General features: G+C 46.9%; 1 protein-coding gene across 1 annotated transcript in view; it reads right to left on the bottom strand.

The window, feature by feature from the left end:
• The window catches only part of MED12L (mediator complex subunit 12L), a 338860-nt gene extending 325606 nt beyond the window's left edge, over positions 1–13254 (bottom strand). Inside the window, 2 exon segments of the mRNA XM_030330501.1 lie at positions 11937–12160; positions 13028–13254. Coding sequence (XP_030186361.1) covers positions 11937–12035 — 99 coding nt within the window. The 5' untranslated portion in view covers positions 12036–12160; positions 13028–13254.
• Between the last annotated feature and the right edge of the window lie 9279 nt (positions 13255–22533).

Genomic DNA, 22533 nt, shown 5'->3' with positions numbered 1-22533 from the left:
TCTCCTCCTTCTTCTCAAGCCCTGTTGGCCAAAAAAACAGACCCCTAAAGGATACCCACATCAAATCCCAGAACCTGTAAATGTTACCTTATTTTGGAAAAGGGTCTTTACAGATGTAATTATGTTAAAGATCTTGAGATGAGATCATCCAGGATTACCCAGGTAGGCCCTGAATGCAGCAACGAGTGTCCATTTAAGGCACACCCAACAAAGAGACACACACTGAAAAGGCCACGTGGAAATCAGACTGAGATGTCCACAAAGAAGCCAAGAACACTGGGGCCAAGAGAGACTAGAAGAGGAAAGGGAGGATCTTCCCCTAGAGCCTCCAGAGGGAGCGCAACCCCACCAACACTCCCTTTGGACTCGTGGCCTCCAAAGCTGCGAGAGAATACATTTCCATTATTTTAAGCCACCTGGTCTGTGGAAACTTGTTATGGAAGCTGCAAGAAAATAATACATCCACCCCCAGACATGGAATGTCAGTGACCACCTGGCTACTCAGTCTTGTTGCCTCAATAAGACCCTCAGAGCCACTGTCCCCTCAAACTGCAAACATTAGTCATCTCAGTCTCATCCGTTTAACTTCACACCCTGGAACGGCACCTCACCACCCCCGCTATAATATCCAAACGCCTTAACACAGCAAAGGCCCCCGTAACTTGATCTCACCTTTCTCTCCCACTCCAACCCAGCTTCCCCCAGCATATCCCACACCACGCCTCAGGCCCAAAGCCCACAGCCCATCCCACATTCCTTCTGGCCTTTTGCACAAGCTGCTCCCTCTACCCCAAAATTAATTTTCTTCCACATCCTCAGCCCCATCCACTCCTACACATCCTTCAAGTCCCAGACTCAAAAATCTCCTATAGTAGGTCCCATCAAAAAAAAAAAAAAAAAAAAAGAGTCACTCCCACCTGTTTCCACAGGACTTTGTACATTCCTCTCAAAGAGTATCTGAAACATTGTATTCCTGAGTTACAGGTCTATCACTTCCTGTAGACCAGGGTTTCTCAGCCTTGGAACTACTGACATTTAAGGCCAGATAATCCTTGGTGGGGGCAAAGTATTAGAGAAGGTCACAAACAGTCCTGGCTTCTACCTACTAGATGTCAGTAGCAGCATGTATATATATGCACTTGGCCACACAGAGTTATAACAACCCAAAGTTCTGCAGATACTACCAATTTCCCCTAGGGGAAGGGGGAATCACTCTCAAATGAAAACCACTACCCTATACTGAAGTCTTTGGGGGTCCAGGACCAATGCTCCTACCATTTGTTTATTGTCCCATTTACTCATAGAAAAAAGTTTGAGTCCTAGGTAGGGGCCAGGTGCTGTGTTCAAAGCCGGGAACATAGGCAAGAAGTTTTAGGCCCTACCCTCCCGGCTGGCAAAGGGCCTACAAAGTGCTCAATAATAATGGCTCAATTTGTTTGGCATGCATATATATACAGCAACGCTTCCCTCAAAACATGGAAAATAAAACCGAGAGGGTGAAATTCTCCTCAAGGCCACAGCAGGTCATAACTAAGGGGGATCCATTTATATAGAACACAAGTGTGCTCCCTGGAAGCAGGCAACTGGTACACCTGTCTATATCTCTAACAGAGCTTACCCAGAAATAAGAGTATCTCAGCCAAGAACACGCAGAGCCCATCAATGCCAATGCCAGAGCCATCTACACCAGAGGCCATAGATACGCTGGGAACCTTCCACCAAAAAACACAGGGTGCCTGAACTTCCAGAGTATTCTTCTCTCTGCCCAGAGACCCCAATAAAGATTCTGGCAAGCTCTAAGATCAAATGGTGAACTAAACAGTCCCCAGCTCTCACAGAGATACTAGGTGCCCCCAAATGCAGAGTAATTTTCATTGCCAGGACAACGTGAGGGTGTTTACCAGAAGCGAAGACTGTGTACCTAAGGGAGGCCAAGAAAAGTTGCAAGAACAAATCAGGGCACACAAGTGCTTGGCCCAGATCTGCCTTAACAAGTCACTTTAACCTCCCTGGGACTCAATTTCCTTTTCTATTAAATGAGAGCAACCTATCTCTAAGTTCCCTTCTAGCTCTAAACATGTTTCCCCCAAAAATGCTATAGATCCATAGAATCTTTCCCTCCAAACAAAAGAGGTCAGGGCTCTTCCTTCTGCCTAAACACTTTCTGACACAGATGGAAATAAATGAAGAAGCCATTTCCACTTCCTCTAAGCTTCTGATAGGCATGGGGCAAAACTTACTGCCTAACAGACAAGACACAGGCGCTCTCTGTCCCTTGCTATACATACCCATTAAGCCAGAGAGTAGGAGACTTTGGGGATGAGCATTCTCTGGAGAGAGAGAAAATAAATAATAAACAAACAAAAGGAAGGGCTCACACTCTGATTATTCCAGGTGCCAATATATAAATGAAAACTACCATGACAACATGAGAATGCTTTTAGCTGCAGCAAATTGACAACTGGTCCATAATGGCTTGATTACTTAACAAGTCCAGGGAGAGGTGGTCCTAAAGTCAGTTCAGTAGCTTCACAATTTCATAAAGCCACTCAACTGCCTCCTCATGTGTTGGCTTTTCATTCCTAGGCTTGTTGCCTCATGGTCACAAGACAGATGCCCTAGCTCCAACAATCATACCCTTTAATTACTTTCCCAAAGATAGAAAACTAAGGAGCTATCGGAGCATTAAGAGAGGTCAGCTCCTCCTGTGCCTACACTTTTTTCAGTGAGAAAAAAATTCTTCTGCAGAAGTCCTAAGGTAGATTTCCATTAACTCTCTTTAGCCAAAATTAAGTCATATGCTCACTCCAAGCTGCAAGACAGGTTAGGTAAGTAAATGAGGGTCTGGCTTTGAAAAAAAATTTGTAGGTAGCAGATAAGGGAATCCCAGGATGAGAATAATCATCAAGTAGTCAACAAAGTGCCAAGTACAAACACACCCAAATAGTATGCTGATAAATGTTTAACAACTACCTTTAAAAAATGGAGAGATGGGAGGGGTGCCGGGGTGCTCAGTTGGTTAAGTGTCCAACTTTGGCTAAGGCCAATCTCAAGATTCTGAGTTCGAGCCCCGCATCTGGCTCTGTGCCAACAGCTGAGATCCTGGAGCCTGCTTCGGATTCTCTCTGCCCCTCCCCCACTTGTGCAAGCACACAAGTGCAAGCTCTCTCCCTCAAAGAATAACATTAAAGAAACAAAACAAAACAAAACAAAACCTAACTTGTAACATTTGCCCATTTCCTTGGTGTAAATACTCCCATTATGCCAGAGTTCAAGTTACCAATATATGAACCAGCTAATCTAAGTCCTAACATTTTAATCATCAGTTGGTACGTGCCTGCTCCAGCACACCACACTGAATTTATACCTCAACAGTTGGTAACAATTTAAGTTTATGATGCTCCTTCACATTTTTTTAAGGTTAATTTTTGAGAGACAGCACAAGCATAAGAGGGGCAGAGACAGTGCGGGGGGGACGGAGGATCTGAAGTGGGCTCTGCGGGGACAGCTGAGAGCCTGATGTGGGCTCAAACTCATGTACTTTGTGAGATTACCTGAGCCGAAGTTGGATGCTCAACCAACTGTGCCACCCAGGTGCCCCATGCTCCTTCACATTTAAAACAATGTACATGTACATGAGGGGTGCCTGGGTGGCTCAGTCAGTTCAGCGTCCCAATCTTGAATTGGGCTCAGGTCATGATCTCATGGTTTGTGAGATGGAGCCCTGAGTCCGGCTGTGCAATGACAGCATGGGACCTGCTTGGGATTCATTCTTTCTCCCTCCTCGCATCTCTCTCTCAATAAACAAACTTCAAAAAAAAAAAAAAATAGGAGCGTCTAGGTGGCTCAGTAGGTTAAGCATCCTACTTTGCTCAGGTCATGATCTTGTGGTTCATGAGTTCAAGTTCTGTCCCGGGCTCTGTGCTGTCAGTTCAGAGTCTGGAGCCTGCTTCAGATTCTGTGTCTCCCTCTTTCTCTGCCCCTCTTTTGCTCACGCACTGTCTTACTCGCTCTCTTAAAAAGAAACAAACATTTTTTAAAAGTTTTAAATAAAAAATGAATTAATAAAACAATCTAGATGATTAGGGATTCTCCCCAACTCATAGGTGAGGAAAATGACACAGCAATCCAAATCACACAGTTCAAGTGGTGGACAGAGCTGGAATGCTCATGCAAACAGCCCTAACCCCAACCTCACCACACTTTTGGTGGCATCAGATGTGTACATATATAAATCTACACCCTCCCAGACCCCTCTGCCTATGCATCAGCTGAAGGAGTTCTATCTTAGTTTGGAACCAACAACAAAGACCCACTCCTGTAAACTCAACCAAAGTTACCTAATTACTAAGTCATTTCCTCCAATGACAACAGCAGTACACATTTATCTTTATAGTTTGGAATAAATATTAGTACAAAAAGAAAATAATCACCTCTAATCCCATCCTTGAGAGATAACAACTGTTTGCCCGTGGGTGATAATCCTTCTATATTATGTAGACATAAATTTTTAGGTAGAAATCATGCTATTTTGTAATATAATGACATTTTTCTTTATTATGTAAATTTCCCAAAACACAGAAAGAGAATATAATGAACTTTCTTCTCACCATCGCCAGCTTCAGACATTATCTAAAGACAATTAGAAGTCAAGTGTTTTCATGTTCCCTTCTCAGGGAGGAATGTGTAGGAGGTAGACACCTCCCTCCACACTGCCCTTGGACTTCTTCCCTCCACGTGGCTTTCCCCACTCACACCCTGAGGTCAGCTTTTCCCCAGGCTAAGTCAACTAGCTCCTTTCACCGCTGCTCAGAGAACGCTGCTAAGGAGAACTTTAATCGTGTTCATTCTTACAGACCCCTCCAACTTCTCTACTTCCTTCCTAGTCTGTCAAGAAGCCTCACAAGTGGGATTCAGAACTTCATTAAGGGAGAAGTGCAGAAGAAATACATCACAATTCTTGGGAGTTTCCACTTCCACTTACTCCCTCCTGCTTCTGCTTTGTTTTCATGTGTATATGCACACACCTACAAAAGGCACCTGCTCAACTACAATCCTAGGACTCTGTTCATCCTCATCCTCTCCTACCTAGTGCTCACCCAACACAGTTTGCCTTCCAGACCTCACTTTGTGGTCCTTGAACTTCACATGTCATCACCACAGTCACCAGCCTAAGTGAAAAACCCGACAGGCTAACAACGGACAGCGGCTGCACCAGAAATTAATGGTTTTACATGAGTCCCTAAAGAGCCCAGTTTAGAGTCCAGGCCCACAGTCAAACATAAAACTCAGCTGCCCCAAACAAGGTCAAAGAACATCCTCGTGGACAAAGCAAGACCTGCTCCCCTATGCCCCAGTTTAGCCAAGTGCACACAGGAGGGGGCTGTGGATACTTCAAGGGCAAGGCAGGGCATTCCACTCTGCTATAAACCGTGTACAGCAGATAGGAAACAAGCCTATGCTGGAAACCACGGTCATTAGAACAGAACTTTGGGGGTGGAGGAGGGTAGTGGCTAAACTCATTCTCACTATTTTCTAACAAAAGGTATTAATACTTCAAGTGGTATATTTGTCTAAAGATTCTAAGACATGAAATAGTGGGAAGCAGGTAGTAAATGAGGGGGTCTGGTTTACAACATTTTCTACAGATAAACACACAAACTAAAGCAACTGTTCTCAAACAATGTACTTAGGAATCACCTGGAAAGCTTGTTTAAAATGCAAATTCCTCAGCTTCCTTCCCAGAAATTCTGACTCAGCAAGTCTTAGGTGGGGCATTATAACTGCATGTTTAACAAGCATCTTTGACGATTCTGCTGCAGGTGTTAGCAGACACTGAGAAATGACAGCCACATGGGTTCCTACTCTTTGGCCACAAAGTTTGGGTAGCAAAACTTCTGTAAGTAGCAGGAAGCAGCAGGGCCTCTGGCCCAGTGTTTCCTACACTGATTCTGGCCTAAGAGTCTCATGAGACCAGAGTTAAACATACAGATATTCCTCCCAGAACACTGGTATTCAGGGAGGTCTATGATGGGGCCATGCAGGCAGCCAATTAATCTCAGGAGGAAGCTTTTCCCCTAACCTTCTCTTATGGTCCCCCAGGCAACTGGTCAACCTGTCCTCTCTTCCTAGGCAACTTCATCAACATCCTCCCTCTCATAGATTATAAAGAAACACATTTTCACCTCCCCTCACCCCCACCTCCCCAGCTGTCTTCACAATAACCATTTAATGTGTTTTAAGAGTTTTACATGCTAACAAGCAAGCAGGGTTTGCCAAAATAAAACAAGCATTGGGGCAGTTAGATGTTATAAATACAACTGCTTGTTAAGAGTTCTTTCTGGGGTGCCTGGGTGGCTCAGTCAGTTAAGCATCCGACTTCGGCTCAGGTCATGATCTCACAGTCCATGAGCTCAAGCCCCGCGTCGGGCTCTGTGCTGACAGCTCGGAGTCTCAAGCCTGCTTCAGATTCTGTGTCTCCCTCTCTCTCTGCCCCTCCCCTGTTCATGCTCTGTCTCTCTCTCTCAAAAATAAATAAACGTTTAAAAAAAAAATTCTTTCTGCATTTTATTAATTTCTGCAAGAACTATTTACTAAGCATCTAGTCTAATGCCAGGCACTATGCAGCTCAAAACTGTAAACATCACAGACAAGACTCCACTCTCATGCAGTCTACTTCTCATGTGGAAGACCATGGAGAAAATCAGCAACCATTTCAGACAGTAACCAGCACTGCAAAACCTATTAACACAAGATAATGGGCTAGCAAGGATGAGCAAAGATGGGTTACAAGGAGGGAGTCTCTAAGAGCCAAATGACAGGAAACACGATTGCAGGGGCAGTCAGGGACAGGAACATAGACACAAAAGACTTGAGGCTGTTGGAAGGAGAGAGCCCACCCATGTGGTCCCACTGCACGGCCAAGGGGAGAATGAGCAAGTCAGGAAGGGGTGACTCAAAGCCTAGAGGCCAGATCTCAAAGGGCAGGGTCTTATGGATATTATAAATATACTGGAAGTCCTGGGATCCTTTAAAAAGGAAGAGGTAATCCCAATAGTAGTGGCCTGAACTGTGCACTATGTGCCAGACATGGTTCAAATCTCATTTTATCTTTCCAACAACCCCATGTAGTAGGAACAAACATGAAACCCATTCCACAAATGAGACTGGAGTCAAAAAGGTAGTAAGTGACGAGGCCAGAACTCAAAGCCAGGTGGTTTAGCTACCAGCAGTGGTTGCAGAAGTGAGCAAGGACCAGATGGTAGGGCCTTGAAGGCCTAGGTCAGGAGTCTGTGTTTTATTCCAAGCGTAATGGAAAGCCATTGGAGGGGGACTGAGACTTCCTGACTTGTCTTTGATGTACGAAAGGACACGACTTCTGAGAAAAGCCCACCAGACCCCGGCTGAGCCGGCTGCTAAACCAAACTCCCGCAATGTTAGCCATACCAGATGCCTAGTCCTGCCCTACCTGCATCAGGCAGAAAGAACTCTTTAGCCTCTGCAGAAGTGGATGTCATCGCTCTGGGTCAGGGTCCAGAGCGGGGACTCTCGACCAGCAGCCATCAGATCACCAGGCATCTTGTTGAGCCCTGGCTCAGAACTACAGGATCGGAAAAACCCAGCCATCAGTTTGTAACAAGCCCCTACAGGTGATCAGGAGAGGTCAAGTTTGAGAACAGCTGTTCTGGGCTATCCACATGCAGACACCACCCACCACCCACCTTCGTTAACTCCCTGCTCCTTCCCCAAGTTTTACTGTACTTGTCCTTGGGCAGTCTCTGCACTGCACACCAGACCGTTCCCACCGCACCCCAATCTCCCCTGCCGGGGGGGGGGGGGGGGGGCGCTCTACGGGTCTTCATGCCTGGAAATCTCACGACTGACCCAAACTGTTTTTCTCACTAATTTGACTTCCTGAAAACACTATTCAGCTGTTTCGGCCTCTTCCACCCCAGAGTAAACTCCTCTTCCTTCCTACTTCTAGGGTTTAATTTAGCTTTCAGCCTTGTCACCCCCAAGGTTAGGAGTCAAGGATAATTTCTCCGTTAAACTAGACTGTCCCTAACACCCCTCAATCACCAGATTTCCTCTTTTTATTCATTCATTCCCACTTTCATTCATACATTCCAAGAATGCATGCCCTCAGGATCCGAGGATCCTACACTAGGTGCCAGGTACTTTAGTGATGCTTAAAACAGCCCTCATCCGTGCCCTCAAGAAATTGACCCTTTAGTGGGGAATGGCAGCATACAAATAAATGCAAAATTACAAACTACATGCTTATACCAAAAAGGCCTCTGAGAAGGTCACTGGGCTGAGACCTGAAAGATGAAGAAGAGGCAGACTCTGACCGTATTTGGGTGTCAAATCTATGCCGGACTCTAGTCTAAATTCTTTACGTGCCATTACCCATGTCATCTTCCAACAGCACTATGGAGTAGACAGCATATTCGCATCCCCACTCTACAAGAGGGGATATTGAGGCATGGGGAGAATATGGAGTCTGTAAATAGCAGAGCCAGGTTTCAAACCCAGCCAGACGGGCTCCAGAGCCTACCCTGCTAACCACAGGCTAAAGTGAGAAGAGCAGGGAGGAAGGGGGGGGGGGGGCGGTTAGGAATGGATGGGCAGACAAGCGTCCAGGCAGACCGATCACCGTGTGTATGAGCCCAGGAGCAGAGAAAAGTCAGCCTGAAGCAGAAAGGAAGTCGAGCATATTAGTGAAACTGGGGAGCAGATGGATTGGAAATATATTTGGAAACTGGACCAGACAAGATGTCCTGATAGATGAGTTATGGAGGATAAGGAAGAAAGGGAAATCAAGGATGACTCTCAGTTTTCCGATTCTGTCTCAAGGCTTGAGGACAATCGGTTTCCAAAAGACAAAGTACTATAACACAACACAGAATAAAGTCCTGTGGAGCGCTGATGCACAGGCAAGCTCTCAATCAAGCAGGTTAAAGCCTCCAGCTCTCCCCACCCGACCCTCCTTCTCCTTAGGGGACCTTCATTCAAGGGTTCCATCCTATCTCCCAGGAGCTGTTCTCCAGAACACTACCACCACTCGTTAACAATAATAAAAGTTACAGCTATAGGAATGAGAATAGCTTCCACCAGGAGGAGGGTTTTTCTCACACAAATGTAGCCAGGGTTTTGAAGGTTTTCTGAATAGAACAATTATACTAATTTACAAATGAGAAGTTATGCAACTTGCCCAAGGCCACACAACTGCAAAGAGGCTGAACCGGAACCCAAATCCAGGTCTGCCCAAGTTGGAAGCCCATACTTCCTTCATTAAATCAGCACTTCCCACAGCGTGGCACACATATCTCTGATGGAACACAACAACGGTCTTAAATGCAGAGATAAACTTTTAGAAGTTTCAATAGTTATAAGGATTGTTTTATTATGTACAATCATATATTGAATACCCAGCAAATAAAAATTTAATGTCTACATATAACAATTTGATTACAAATTTTGCATTATATATGTATATGCGAATCCATGGCTTCATGCGTATTGCTGCCTAGAAAACAAAAAAGTTTCTTAAAAATTAAAGAAAATATTAGAGGGGCGCCTGGGTGGCGCAGTCGGTTAAGCGTCCGACTTCAGCCAGGTCACGATCTCACGGTCCGGGAGTTCGAGGCCCGCGTCGGGCTCTGGGCTGATGGCTCAGAGCCTGGAGCCTGTTCCGGATTCTGTGTCTCCCTCTCTCTCTGCCCCTCCCCCGTTCATGCTCTGTCTCTCTCTGTCCCCCAAAAAAAATAAATAAACGTTGAAAAAAAAAAAAAGAAAATATTAGAATAAAAGTACAGGTGATACAGGGATAGGGTAAAAATCTTGAATCAGTACATAAGTAACTGCAGCCTATGAAACACTGTTCACCACATCACCACGCAAGAACAGCCAAGCACCTGTTCCATATTGTACTCAAATTTGGCTACAGTCACATGTAACTCTGACTCTGCTCCAGAGAGATGAAATATTGGCTGTCTTGGGGGAAAGGGAGTAGTATCAGAACCACACAATTTAACATAAATCATTAACACAGTATTAGTCTTGACACAAGACTGGTTTCGTGGTCCAAATCCTCTGCTTCTCTATCATACACCTTGATTAAGTCAGGCAAACCTTCTTGGGCCTCAGTTTCACTTTGTCAAAAGGAAGTTACATAAAATAGACTCTAAGGTCACTTCCAGTTTTAGAATGCCATAAAATGTTGTAAAATCCTAAAATCCAAAATTTTATTTTTTCCAGAATCACAGGGCCCCCAATCCTAAATGAGCACTGACCTGAGGAATAAACACTTAACACGCCCACCTGGCATCCCAGACGACCAGGCCGTAACTAGAGAGATGCTATTAATTACGCTGCCTTCTGGAAAATGTGACAAGACATTAATTACAAGATGAGAAAGATCAGCCAATCAGTATTCCTGTCCCCACCAAAACTTTAAAAATTTCCTGGCACTGATGTTTTTTTAAGTTACTAATTTTCATTACAGTTGGTTCTTAGTGTCTGTTATTTGTAGTCCTTAACACTTAACTTTATTCCGGGTGGGAGTAGCCCCCAGGGAGAACAGGGAGCGGAAGAATCGGCCAGATCTCTTCAAACCATCCTCAGTGTTAAGCCTCAACTGAGAACCACCTGTAAAACCTTCCCAGCTTCAAACTGATTTACTCCAAGGATTCTCAAACATACTTAATGTGCTTATGCCTCTAAAAGGAATTGCCACTCCTTATTTTTCAGAAACATTAACAGAAGTTTAACCTGAGCAAGCATTCTTCCTTTATTACTGAAATAGATACATTTATCAAAAAGGAAGTCTTAAGGACCCCTCCTCGCCTTCTTTACAAAGCTGCTTCTGTGATGTCAGTGGGCCTCCAAACTTTTAATAGAGAGTTTTCAGATTCCCAGAAAGAAGTTCTGCAATGTGCTCACTTCGTTTTTAGCCGAAGAAAACAGAGGATGGGGTGGGCTGCAGCTGGCAAAGTCAGAAAGCACAGCTGGGTAGCAGGTGATCTTTAAAAAGAAAAAAGAAGAAAAAAAAAAAAAGGCAAATCCCTGGGCAAATTGTGTAGCCAAGGGTGATCATTATAACCGGAGAGTTGTTACATAATTACTTGTTAACTACTGACAAACACATAAATGGTTATAAAACGTCATGGTTACTCTAGACATTGAAGCTACTGTACCTAAGGCAAGAGTCAAGGTTTCTCCAATTGCGTTCAAATAAATAAGAAATCCCGGGACATATTTCCCTTCCAAGGTAACCCGTCTGCTTTTACGTATACAAAACAGCCTCCAGCAATTAAACCAATCGCCTCTAGGGACGAAAATCAGGTTCCCCTTGATATTGATTTTTTTAAGGGAAAAGAGGATACAGAAAGAAGTACGTTCAAAGAGCTAAATATTTATCACCTCGATAAATATGACTTCCACTCCCAAGTGGAAAATTTGAACAGAAAAGGTCTCCCCCTCACGCCGCCCCCCCCCCACCGTCCCTGCTCAGCTGGCGCAAAACGTAAGACCTGTGTCGGATGCGCTGCATTCCAACATTTTTCAAAAAGTTTACGCGGATTTACCGAAGCAGCGGGGAGAAAAATAAAGCAGGCAGAAGCGGGGGAGAGCAAGCAAGAGGGTTTCGGCAAGGAGGAACCCGGTGAAGCACCCAGCGGCGCCGTGCAAGGCCCGGTAACCGGGAAGCGACCCGGCACCCGGAGAGCGAGCGCCCCAGTGGAGCGCAGCGACTGACAGCCGCTGGGTCTCCGCCGCCCGGGGTCCCCCCAGCCCCTCAGCCCGGCCCCCGCCGCCCGGCCCCCCTCCCCAGCCCTCCCCCCGCCGCGCCGGCGATGCCCGCTGGGCCAACTTGGCCCCGGGTCAGCGCTGCGGAGCACGGCCCCAGTTGCGGGGGAGGCCGCCGGCGCCCTTACCTCCTTCTGCTTGGGGTCCTGCGGGTAGACGTCGGGCGGCCCGAGCCGGGGGCGTTTCAGCGGTCTCTGCTCATAGCTGAGAAGCCCGAAGGCGGCCATGATCTCTCATGTTAACCGGCGAAATGAATGAGAGTTGGAGCTGGAGCAGCCGCCTCTGAGCACCAGGGAGCAGCACTTTGCAGACAGACTCCCTCTCTCCCCCTCCTCGCTCGCTTGCTGTGGCGCTGCAGGCAGGAATAAAGCAGGTTGGATGCTGCCGCTGCCCGGCACGCAGACACGCACTGATGGGGGCAGTCTTCGGCGGGCACCCGGCTGCGCTTCAGCCCCGGGACGCACTGCTCCGGTGGCGGCGGCGGAGCGGCTGGAGGTCCGCCCGGGTCTCCCGCGGCGCCTGCCTCCCGCCGCCCCCCCCCCACCCTGTCCCCAGGGGGAGGAGCAGCTGATGGGAACGTGTGACTTTTTTCACCAATGGACCCAAACCCACCCCAGCCGGACAAGGGGTGGGAGGTGGGGGAAGGGCACGGCGGAAAAAAAAAAAAAAAAAAAAACTTTTCTTGGCGCCCAGGCGGGTGGCTCGAGTGCTCGCCCAACGTGAGGGTGGCCCTCCAGCCCCGGGAAGAGACTGCGGAGAAGCCCGCCCCCGCCCCTCTTCCACGGCAGGGATCCTTCCCGCGCCGCTACGCGCCCCGCAGACCCCACCACCTGGGCGCGAACCCGGCCGGGGCGGGGGGAGAGAGGCCTGGAGGGTTGGGAGGCAGGGATGCGGACTGGGGTAAGCGGCCGGTGCCTCCTAGACGCCTGCCGGGCTCCGGTGGCGCATCCGAGGCTCTGGTCCCCTCGGCGGCTCCGGGCAGACGCCGAGGCGCGCTGCTGGCGGTCGCGGCGGCTGGAGGGGGCCGTGCTCACGGTGGCGCGGGGCCGATTTAACCCTTTGCTGCCCCTCTAGGGGCTGGGGAAAAGGGGGAAGGAGGGAGGGCTGTGAGCGCCGACGGGGGCAGCCAGCCCGCGGGCGTCTCGGGCTCCTCCAGCCCGCCGCCACCCCCCGGCCGCAGCTCCTCCTCCTCCCACCCACCCCACCCCCAACAGTTTACCTGTTGGTCCCCGGCTAGTGGGCAGGGGCCGGCGGCGGCGGCACTCCGGCGGCCACAGCCTCCATGATTCGGGCTGGGATGGGGGGACTGGACTGGTTTTTATTTGTGAGATATCAGTCTCGTCCTGGCGAGCTCCGGGGACGCCGCGAAGTTTGCCACTGTCTGGGGGCGGCGGGCGACGCCGGCTCGCCGCCGCCGGCGTTCTCGCCCCCACGGCCCGGGAGCGCGAGCTTCCGAGTTGGCGGACGGCGGCGCGGCGGCCGCACTGAGCATGCCCAGCTCGGCGGCCGGACCGCGGAGGAGTTGGCTGCGAGCGCGCTCCGATCCGCCTCTCCGGGTTTTCGCAGCCGCAGAGCGCGCAGCCCGCGGGCCCCGGAGCCGGGGTTGGTCCTGGGGTGAAACTGGGCTAGGGAGGGGGTGCCCGCAGGACCCCTCTCCCGGCCGTGGGCCGCGCGGTCCGCCACGACCTCTCCCCGGGGTCGCTGTCCCCGTGGCCTGGGCCGGAAACCTCACCTGCGCCGGGCGTGTGGAGGGAGGGAGGCGATCCTCCAGGGGAGACCTTGGTCATCCAACCCGCCCGCGCTCCCCGCTCGCTTCGGGGCGTGGGCACGGAGATGCTGGGCCACCTGCCGCGAGCACTGCGAGACCGGAGCCGCGGGGGCGGGCCCGGCCGGTCCCGAGGGACCCCGCGGGAGGCGCGCCCGGAGGATGTGCCGGCACTTGTCCAAGAATGATGGCTGCCATTTATGGAGCCCTCCCTTCGTGCCAGGATCTTGACAGTTTAAAGGTCTCTGATCCTTAAAGAAAAAAGCAAAACCTTACAAGGTTTTACCGTACCCTTTTTGTAGATGGAGAAATTGAGTCAACGCAGTGAGGCCCGGTGACTTGTTCAAAGCCACAAAGCTATCTCTGCCTGATCCCAAGTTTCTGACCTGTTTCCCACGACTTGGGGTTGGAAGGACCAGGTTCCTGAAGTGCTCTTGCCTGCTTGTGTCACGTCCCCCACACCTCGGGGAATTTCCGGACTTCTGGTTCCATCTTCTATAAAATGGTATACGCGGAATCGAATCCAAAGCCTTGGTACAGCACCTGGCATATAGTGGGTGCTCAGGTGTTGCCCAAAAAATCCAAATAGCTACTTACCTCAGCTGACTTGAAGCAAAAGGGAAAGAAGAAAAGGTAGATGAGGGGATGGTATGTGGTAGAGGCCAGTTTCTCACTCCTGACCCCGATCTCGTAGCCCTTCTCCGCTCAGCCTAAGGTCAAGGCAGGCCTGTGGTTTTGGGCGTCTTTACTCAATGTGAGTGCGGACTTGTAGAGAACAGTTACCCTCCACCAGGAGGCATTTCTTGACCACTTTCTGCACCCTGCTCCAAGGGTCTTTCTTCCTAATACCCTGGGTGTAACTTCAAAGCTGAACTTGCCCTTGTGATAAAGGCATCTATCAACTCTAACTTCCTTTCTTGAGAAACAGGACAGCTATCTAACTTTATTAGGAAAATCATCAAAGACACCAAAAAGCAGGAGAATTGGTATAATGAACCCCCAAGTACTCATCTCCCAGCTGTGACTGTTATCAAAGTTTTGCCATTTTTCCTCCATTTACCCCACCCCAACTCGTTGACATACAATAGAGAGAACCGTGTCATTCATCGTTGCAACTTAGGAACACAGCAGGGAACACCACATGCAGGGCACTCAAAAAACAAAAACAAAAAAAATGTTTGTTGGCTGGTGGAATAGTTGATAGTGAGTAGGTGGGTGGATGAGTAGGTATGTGGCTGGATAGCTCCCCAGTGCTACTTTAGGGATACCTTATGCTGATGTGCTCCTCTGACAGAAAATGTAACCTGAATTCCTCCCTTGCAATACCTAGGCAAGAGTCTCCACCTTGCCTCCACAGAGGAAAAACTTTTGAAGCGCTCAAAATTGTATCTAACCGTAAAGATGTTATTTTTTTTAATTTTCTTAAATGTATGTTTAATTTTGAGAGCCAGCGAGCAGGGGAGGGGCAGAGAGAGGGGGAGACACACAATCCAAAGCAGGCTCCAGGCTCTGAGCTGTCAGCACAGAGCCTCACAAGGGGCTCAAACTCCTGAGCTGTGAGATCATGACTTGAGCTGAAGTTGGATGCCTAACTGACTGAACTACCCAGGCTTCCCCTAAAGATTTTATTTTAAAGTCAAAATGTGTTAGTAATGTGTCCCAAGTCTTTGTGAAAAACAGTCCTTGTCTCCCTAATTCCATTGTCTTGAGACAATCTGGCATGGATGGGAAAAAAAAAGCGTTAATGCACTGAGACACTAACTCAAAAATCATTCTTTCACTACATGGACTTCCCATGGGCATTTTGGCTCCATCATCCTGGCACTTGTGTTCTTCATGATCCAGCCCCACCCACCAATCCAGTTTTTCCTCCTTCACCCCTCACCCCAGTTAGTCCTCATTCCTATTTCTAAGCATGGAATTCCCAGGGGCTTCAGTTTCCAATAGCCACCCGGGGACAGTCCTTACAGTCCAGACTCCTGTATGAAGCTCAGCCCAAACTCTTGAGGCACAGGATGATCCTTCGGTCCTGTCAGGGCCCTCAGCACTTAATTCTCATTTTAATAGCTCATCATTTACTGCCACACACTTAGATATGTCACAGAATCGTCTTGTTCTCCCATCCCCACCTTATCCTCTTGCTCTCCTTCCACTCAAGTTAGTCTTTAAGCTAAGGCCAGTTAACATGGAAGCCACCGTGATCTACTCTGTGCATGAATTTCCCATCTTGGTCGTGTTTAATACAGCAGATAGACACAAATTCTTATTGAATAAGTTGAGTTTCATTTGCTTACTGTTCCTATAAGGGGCGTCTTATCTTTAATTGGCTAATGACCTCCTGGGCCTGCGAACAGTTTGCACAGAACAGGAATTACTCAGAAAACCAGATGCTCCCCAGACAGGTCCGAGTCTAGACCTCAGCCTAGCCAGAAGTGAGTTCAGGCACCTGAAGAGATTTAGTATACCTGGAGAAAGAAAGGGATTGAAATGTGGCCAGAGAAGGAGTAATTATACACCATTTTAAGCATATAGGACTTAATCCTCCAAGTATGAAACTCAGTTTCTAGGGCTGCTTTTGTGGGTTGGCAAGTGTTTAAAAGCTGACCCTTTTTCCTAAGTCACGACCTAGGCCTCCTCAAAGATCCGTCATCCTCAGAAACCTCCTTAACTGATAATGTCCCTTCTGCAAGCCCCAGTTTCAGAGTTCTGCAAGGAGTTCCTCACAGTTGGGACTCCCTTTGTTGTATTGGACAGTCCCTTTAAGACAGCTCATGGCTGGCTTTCTCTCTCTACATTTGGTCTGCAAAAAATACATAGATGTCTTTGCCTCCACATATTCTAGTGTAGGCATTTTCTCACCAGCTTCCTCTCCTTACCCACCATGGACACATCCTGCAAGCCACACTTCTTCACCTTGAATGTTCTCCAGTCAGGGTCACAGACCAATTGCTGAAGTTCATACAAACTGCACTGGTTCAAATGTCAAATGCCAAGGCCAGTGGTCCCCTCAAAGCTCTTTTCACAAGGTTTGAGGTGAGGAATAAAATTTCTCTGGCAAAAGGCAACATACAGTCGTATTTTAGAGCAGGTTTCTACTAAATAAGAGTGGAAAATGGTTAGGAGCAGAGGCAAGGTGTTGACCAACCAGAAAGCTGTGGTCCCATTTTCCCTATTTTACAGATCAGCAGGTGAGGCTCCAGAGGTGAAGTTCCTGGCACAAGACCATTGAATTAGCAAGTGGCAAAGCCAGGATCAAACCTAGATCCCTCTGACTCTCCAACCTCTGCTCATTATTGTCAGTGTGTTCCATGTATTAATTATCATTTACATAACACGTATAAAAGTGAGCCTCGGAAGACAGATCGGGTATAAGAGAGGCAAAACTCCTGACAGCTTGCTCTGGTATAGAGCATGCTTCCACTCAAGTGGAAAGAAACAATTCTCAGTGTAGTGCCTGTAGGTGAAGTAATTACAGTTGCTGGGTTTCCCCATGGGACTGATGCTTGTCCAGGTGTATATATTACTGTGTTTTGTTAACAGTTTGTCTACATGCAGTCTTGCTTACTTTCAGTTTTCCTTATATCCCCATTACATTTAAATGTATTTGTGTTGTGCCTACTTCTGACTCAAAAAAGAAAACTCTCCCCCTTCTTTTGGCCTCTTAAAGAAAAGGAGAAACGAGAATGACTTGAGAAGGTGGGTCAGGATAGAGAAAAGAGAAATAGGGGGTTAATTTTGGGATATTCCGACCAAATGGAATTTTTCATATAGTCCTTAGGCTACTTGTAGATATGTAGAGAATACAGACATTGTGACTCCCTAAGGCAGCAATGCCAACGGAATTATATTGCTAGCCAAATATGTACTTTTACATTGTTTAGTAGCCACGTTATACAGGTAAAAAGAAATAGGTGAAATTAATTTTAAGAATACATTTGCTTTGGGGTGCCCGTGTGGGTCAGTTGGTTAAGTGTCCAACTTCAGCTCAGGTCATGATCTCGTGGTTGGTGAGCTGGAGCCCCACGTCGGGCTGTGTGCTGACCGCTCAGAGCCTGGAGCCTGCTTCAGATTCTGTGTCTCCCTCTCTCTCTGCCCTTCCCCTACCCGTGCTCTGTCTGTCTCTCTCTCAAAACATAAATAAACATTAAAAAAAATTTTTAAGAAAGAATCCATTTGCTGTAACCCAATGTAGCCAAAATACTGATCATTTTTTAATGTGTTAATGAGATATTTTACATACTTTCCTTATCCTAAGTCTTAGAAACTTGGTATGCATTTTACACTTAAAGCACATCTCATTTCGTTTATTTAGTTAGTTTTAGTAATCTCTACATCCAGTGTGGGGCTCAAACTCACAATCCCAAGATCAACAGTCACACACTCCTCCCACTGAGCCAGCCAGGTGCCCCAAGCACTTCTCATTTCAGACCAGCCAATTTCATGTGTTCAGTAGTCACATGTGGCCAGTGACTACCACATTGGTCAGCCCAGCTCTAAGGGACATTTCAGCACTAGTGAACCTGTAACATAGGAGACCTTAATTGGATCACTGAGGAGGCAGTTGAGTTTCCAAATTAAAAAACCAAAAAGTCATAAAAGTCATAAAACAGGAGGAAGGTGAAGAAGTAAAGAAGAAAAGTAAAGACAACTTGAGAAAAGCATGGATACACCCCCAAAACACTTAGTTGCTAGAGAAATGGAAGTGTCAGGAGAGACAAGAACATAGAAAAAAGAAATCTGGGGACTGAAAATCAAAGGATGAGATAAGAGAGTTTTGAATTACAAAGCTAAACCCATGGCTTCATTCATTCACCTGCCAATGGTTGTCACTGCATTTACAAAAAAAAAAAAAAAAAAAGGCCTACTGGTTGATTGGGGGGGGGGGGTTGGTGGGGGGTGACACATAAATTTAGGTCACTAATGATCAGGGTCACATACTCAGCTTTTCAGCACCAGAGTATTATTTTGTTAGCTTATTCAGAGCTGTTTAAGGCTCCACAAGGCTCAAGCAAATTCTAAACACACTCAAGAAAGGATCAGTAGAAAATCAGAATGTTAATTTGTTGATACCCAGGAATTGGTCTTTCTGGGACTTAAAATAGGTATATTCCCATATTCAGATCACCCCCTTGCTATGTTGTGGAGGTTTTTTGTTTCATTTTGTTTTGTCTTAGTGACCTCTATACCCAGAGTGAGGCTTGAACTCACAACTCTGAGATCAAAAGTCACATTCTGTACCAACTGACCCAGCCAGGCACCCTACCCCCTTTCTAGTTTTAAAGAAACTGAAATAGTTTGTTGTAAAATTTGTTCGTTTGTTGTAAAACCGAAATCGTAAGTAGAGGTTTGTTTGGTGAGCATGAAATTAAAGCAAAGAATTGGATAACGTCCAAGGACTGTTTACTCAGACTGACCCATAGTGGAAGTCACCTTCCTTGTGACAGAAGTAGGACAGAAGCCGTGGGTTCTATTGGTCCCTTCAGTGGATATACAGACAGGTTGTAACTGTCCAATGCATTTTACTATTTATTATACCAGAGGTTCCTGGTAGTCCACAAACATGTCTTTTAGGTTTGTTTGTTTTGTTTTGGGCTTACACAGCCACTTCTGGACTCTAGAAAAATCTGCCCACACTGGGTCCACATTCTCAAGTGACATCAGTCTGCTGGAGCTGAAACGGGCCTGCCCCTTTGAGTGTGGCCTATTGTCACAGCACCATCTGCCCAGCTTACCTCAGAGAACAGGTTCACCTGACTGGCTCCTATGGCTCCTGACAGTGAGATTCCTATCATATAGAGACCTGCTAACCAGGCCTGGCTTCAAGGTTTTCCTGTTGAGAGAGCGAGCGAGCGAGCAAGAGAGCACAGGACATTGATTCATGTTCAGTTACATGATTATTAGGTCACTGCTTCCTTATTGTTAACTAGTCTAAGAATCCAATCTTCATCATTTATTAGTTAGATGGGTTGCATCTGATGAAAGTTGATCTTATATTTATTAATTATAAAATATTTCCATTTTGAGAGGAGTATTTATTTCCCAGTTTTAGGGACATCCTCTTACACTTCCTTATATGCCTGCTCTAGTTACACAGAGCAAGAAAGCCTAAAAAATATATTGGATGGAAGAATCTGGACATTACATAAAATATATTGACAGAGGCAAATGATCAAATTTTACATAAGAATAAACTCTTTTCCCTCCATCTACCGGATATATCAAAGACACTTTGGTATCTACTGTTTGCTAAATCTAAAGTTTAAATGTTAAGCGATAAAAAAATAAATGCTGCCAATCTTTTGGTCTCAGTAGCATTTGGGGAACAGTACACAAATCAATTATGTGATTCCTCTATATAATAGCCTTTTAAAAAGTATTTTTAAACGACCGCACAACATCCCCACCACTGTGCCTCCTCTCTGAGCTGTTAACAAATGGTAAAATTTACCAATTTGACTTTCATCTTTCTTCATTTCTTCTGCTCCCCCTCTGGCAGAGTTGCCGTCGGGAAGCCAAAATGGTCAGCAAGAGAATGGAAGAAGAGAGAAGCAGAATGCCTGCTATCTCTTCATACAGGAAAACCAGGCTTGTCTAATCCTGAACGGACCACAAATAATTTGATAAAGGCAGTGGCTCAGGCCTCTCCTTCCACCTCCCCCAGTGTAATTAAACTCGGTCCTCACTCATTTCCATCTCTGCTCTCAGCCTTACCCAGCCAGTCTACTCTTACCTCTGTTGTAATGCAGGCTGCTCACAGCGTCTCCAGCCTCCACTTATGGCTGCTCAGACTCCTCTGCCTCAAGATGCCTTAACTTGAACCTATCGTTTTCCTTCCTCATCACTGGTGCCCCCAGCTGGCCCCTGTTTCCTGCTGGCAGGACAGGACCAGGTAGCTGAGGTTCCAGGGATCAGGAGAGAAGGGAGAACCCCTCTTGGCCACAGCTGGGGCGTGGGGAGCTGCAAAATAAATATAACACTTATGTGACAGAGAGAATGTGGCACATGAAGATGGAAAGTGTGTCAAATAAGCAAGGGAGCCTGAAGGAGTTGGGCACTGTCAGTCCAGGTAAATGGGGAAGTGGTTGTGATAATTGTGGGAGACAATGGCATCTTAGTGCATATGCATGCCAGAGCAAATAGAGGGCAGACACCTCCCAACTTTACAGTAGAGAATCATCTTATGTCTCTATCCACATGTAAGGCCTATTGATTCATTCTTGCCGAAGTTATCTCCAATTCTCTTCAGTAATCCCTCACCTATAGCTGTAGTCCCAGCTCTCAACACTTCTTGCCTTGGATTATCCTTGTACCCCAGCTTGTGTCTCTGCCCCAGCTACTTCTCTTTTTGGAATCCAATGCACAAGGCGTCCAGATTAATTTTTCAAAAACCCTCACTGCACTACACCATTCCTTGCTGAAACTCTTTGCTACATTCCCGCTACTTTAAATATATAAAATGTGAACTCCTCAGTCTTAAAAATCAAGGTTTTCTCATAATGCACTGAAGGGATCAGGGCTCATGTGGGCTAAGTTTGGGAAGTCAACCGAGCCATCATCCAGGACTACTGTCACCTCCTCGTCTTTAAAGTCGGAGAGGATCCCATTCCTGAACAAAGGGAGCACCACGGGGACAGACATTAAAAGTGGAGCTGCTTAAACCTGTCTGATTGAGAAGTCACTTTCAACTCCAGCACCTCTTGTACTTAAGTAAGACTGTAAGTGCCCCAGAGATGGATGCTTCAGAAATTCTGAGTCACTGTGGGGTCAACCAATAGGTGGAGAGGAGCAGAAGTAAGAAACATTTCCGTACCTGTCCCTTGGGGAGACCATCATAGTTCTGGCACAGCCTCAGTCACCACTCTTAGAAGGAACTAAGGACAGGATTGATGGGCAAAGCCAGAAACTACCTCTTACCAGCAGGCTGTGGCATTTCTAGGGAAAGAAATCACGAAAAAAGAAGTGGTCATATGTGCCACGGTGGGCCCATGATTGCTTCCCACTAATGATGAAAGAAGGAAGCAGGTGTCCCTTTCCCAACAAGCCCCAGTATCCCATTCAGAACAAACCACATCCAGCCAGGGCCGGTAAGCAAGAAGGTCTGGCTTGATAGCCTGTGATACTTTGACTCTAATTTAATACCAAGGTCAATTAAATAGGCTTGGCTGCCTGCTTCATTCCTTAAATCTGTAGTGAGACCTTCCTGGATCTGTTTCTGGAACTCAGAGCATTTTAGCATCCTGGGCAAGCAAGTGAAATCTAATCACATAGAGGCCCATTCATCCCCAGCAGGCCAAGCCAGTAGACCTTTGGCTGCATCCATTTGGGGACAGTTGTGGTCAAGAAACTCCATTTGCTTAACACATGTTTATGGAGCACATAACATGCAGGTATTTGTACTGGGGTTACAAAAGTGATATGACTAAGTCGATGGCACTTACAGAACATAGAAAAGACAAATAATCACACAAACTAATATAAAATTGTAACTATGACAAGACCTCAAGGAGGACATGAGTCTCTGAGGTTCTAGAAGGGGGATTTCTCACAGAAGAAATTCTTGAGTTAAGATCTAAAAAATGAATATGAATTAACTAGACAAAAAGGAAAGAAGAATGTTTTAAGCAGGAACAGCATACGCAAATACCCTGTGGCTACTAGGACTGAAAGAAAGCCAGCATGCCCAGAGAGAAAAGAGTAAAGGGGAGACCAGTGTGAGGTGAGGCTAACAGGTGGAGAGGAGACAGACCATGTAGGACAGTATAGACTGTTGAGGAATTTAGTCTTTCTCCAGTAGGAAATGGGAAGCCTTTCTTTTTTTTTTTTAAGGTAGGCTCCATGCCCAATATGGGGCTTGAACTCATAACCCTGAGATCAAGAGTCTTATGCTTTACCGACTGAGCCAGCCAGGTGCCCCTGTACTTAGTGTTTTGCTTCTAACAAACAGAACAAAACAAAAGTGA

Source organism: Lynx canadensis, chromosome C2 (assembly GCF_007474595.2).
Source record: "Lynx canadensis isolate LIC74 chromosome C2, mLynCan4.pri.v2, whole genome shotgun sequence".
Lineage (NCBI taxonomy): Eukaryota > Metazoa > Chordata > Mammalia > Carnivora > Felidae > Lynx > Lynx canadensis.
The sequence above is the reverse complement of the archived record's forward strand: the minus strand, read 5'-3'. Positions and strand labels throughout refer to the sequence as shown.